Source organism: Poecilia reticulata, linkage group LG14 (assembly GCF_000633615.1).
Source record: "Poecilia reticulata strain Guanapo linkage group LG14, Guppy_female_1.0+MT, whole genome shotgun sequence".
Lineage (NCBI taxonomy): Eukaryota > Metazoa > Chordata > Actinopteri > Cyprinodontiformes > Poeciliidae > Poecilia > Poecilia reticulata.
Genome location: NC_024344.1, coordinates 3,426,156 through 3,427,242, shown reverse-complemented (window position 1 = coordinate 3,427,242; position 1,087 = coordinate 3,426,156). Strand labels below are relative to the sequence as shown.

General features: G+C 51.8%; 1 protein-coding gene and 1 long non-coding RNA gene across 3 annotated transcripts in view; one reads left to right on the top strand and one right to left on the bottom strand.

The window, feature by feature from the left end:
* LOC103475669 (transcription factor COE1) overlaps nt 1–998 on the bottom strand; it is a 96,234-nt gene extending 95,236 nt beyond the window's left edge. The window contains exon 1 of one of the 2 annotated variants that reach the window (XM_008427474.2): nt 375–998. In XM_008427474.2, coding sequence (XP_008425696.1) covers nt 375–502 — 128 coding nt within the window. In that variant the 5' untranslated portion in view covers nt 503–998. The remainder of the gene's footprint in view (nt 1–374) is intronic. The other variant, XM_008427475.2, reaches the window with a different exon arrangement.
* LOC103475668 (uncharacterized) overlaps nt 1–1,087 on the top strand; it is a 15,793-nt gene that overhangs the window by 6,194 nt on the left and 8,512 nt on the right. The gene's annotated exons all lie outside the window — the stretch shown is intronic.

The window sequence follows — 1,087 nt, the reverse complement described above, 5'->3', positions numbered from 1 at the left end:
ATATATATATAATTAGACTGACTTAAAAGAGCAGTCTTGTCATTTCTAAACTTTTATGATATTTTTGATTATGTTGTTTATGTATCCTGGCTCCATGATGATTTCACGCTCACTTTACATGAACCAGAAGTGCGTAAAAATCAACATTAGCACGTGTTGCGGCTGAGGGTTTAGAAAARTGAGCCTGTGCTGTCGCCCAACGTCAATCTCAATAAGTATCTTCATCCCCCAAAAGTGTCTCCGCTGTCTCTAAATCCAGCAGCCTCTCTCCGGAGACTATCGTCACGGAGAAAACACGCGTGGTTTCCATCTCTCCGGAGCCTGTCCTCGGACCGAGGCGTGGAATCGCCCTCCTTCAGCGGGGCAGAGCTCACCTCTGAGCCGCCGTGTTGGCGTCCAGCACGCCGCCTCCCTGCATCCAGCTCCGGACGTTCATGCCTCCCAGCGGCTCTTCCTTCAGACTGCTGCCGCTTCTCTGGATGCTCTCCTGGATCCCGAACATGAACAAAACCTCCGAAAGCCCGTTCCTTATCCACCCCAGCTGCGCACTTGTTCTGCAGTGGATCCGTCACTCGGACGCTCCCGGCTGCTCTTTATTCCCTCTGCCTCCTGTTCTGAGCAGGGATCTGGAAACTAAAGCTGAGCGCAAATCTTACAAGAATACTGAGATCCAACTTGTCCCAACATTTACAAAGAGGTATCTTCAAAGAACGACGGGGACCGGATTGACCCGAAAGAAGTCAATCCTGGTTCGCAGAGATCCACAGTTCGGGCTGTCAGGGAGGAAGAAAAGGAGATCAGATGTCATCATTGTCTGACACTTCTTTCTTCATCTTTCAGTCTCTGCTTTCCTCTCTGCCTGCAGCTCTGCGGTCCGCGGGACGTGCCGTGGCGTGGGTGATGTCCGGATCAGGGCTCACTCCTGCGCTCTCGCAACTCCTTACTAGCTCTGAGGAAATCGCTCTGTGACTCTTCCCAAAGGACCCCTCTCTCTGAGAACCAAACAAGGGGGGCGCTTCTACCGCCCCATGAGAGAGAGAGAGAGAGAGAGAGAGAGAGAGAGAGAGAGAGAGAGAGAGAGAGAGAG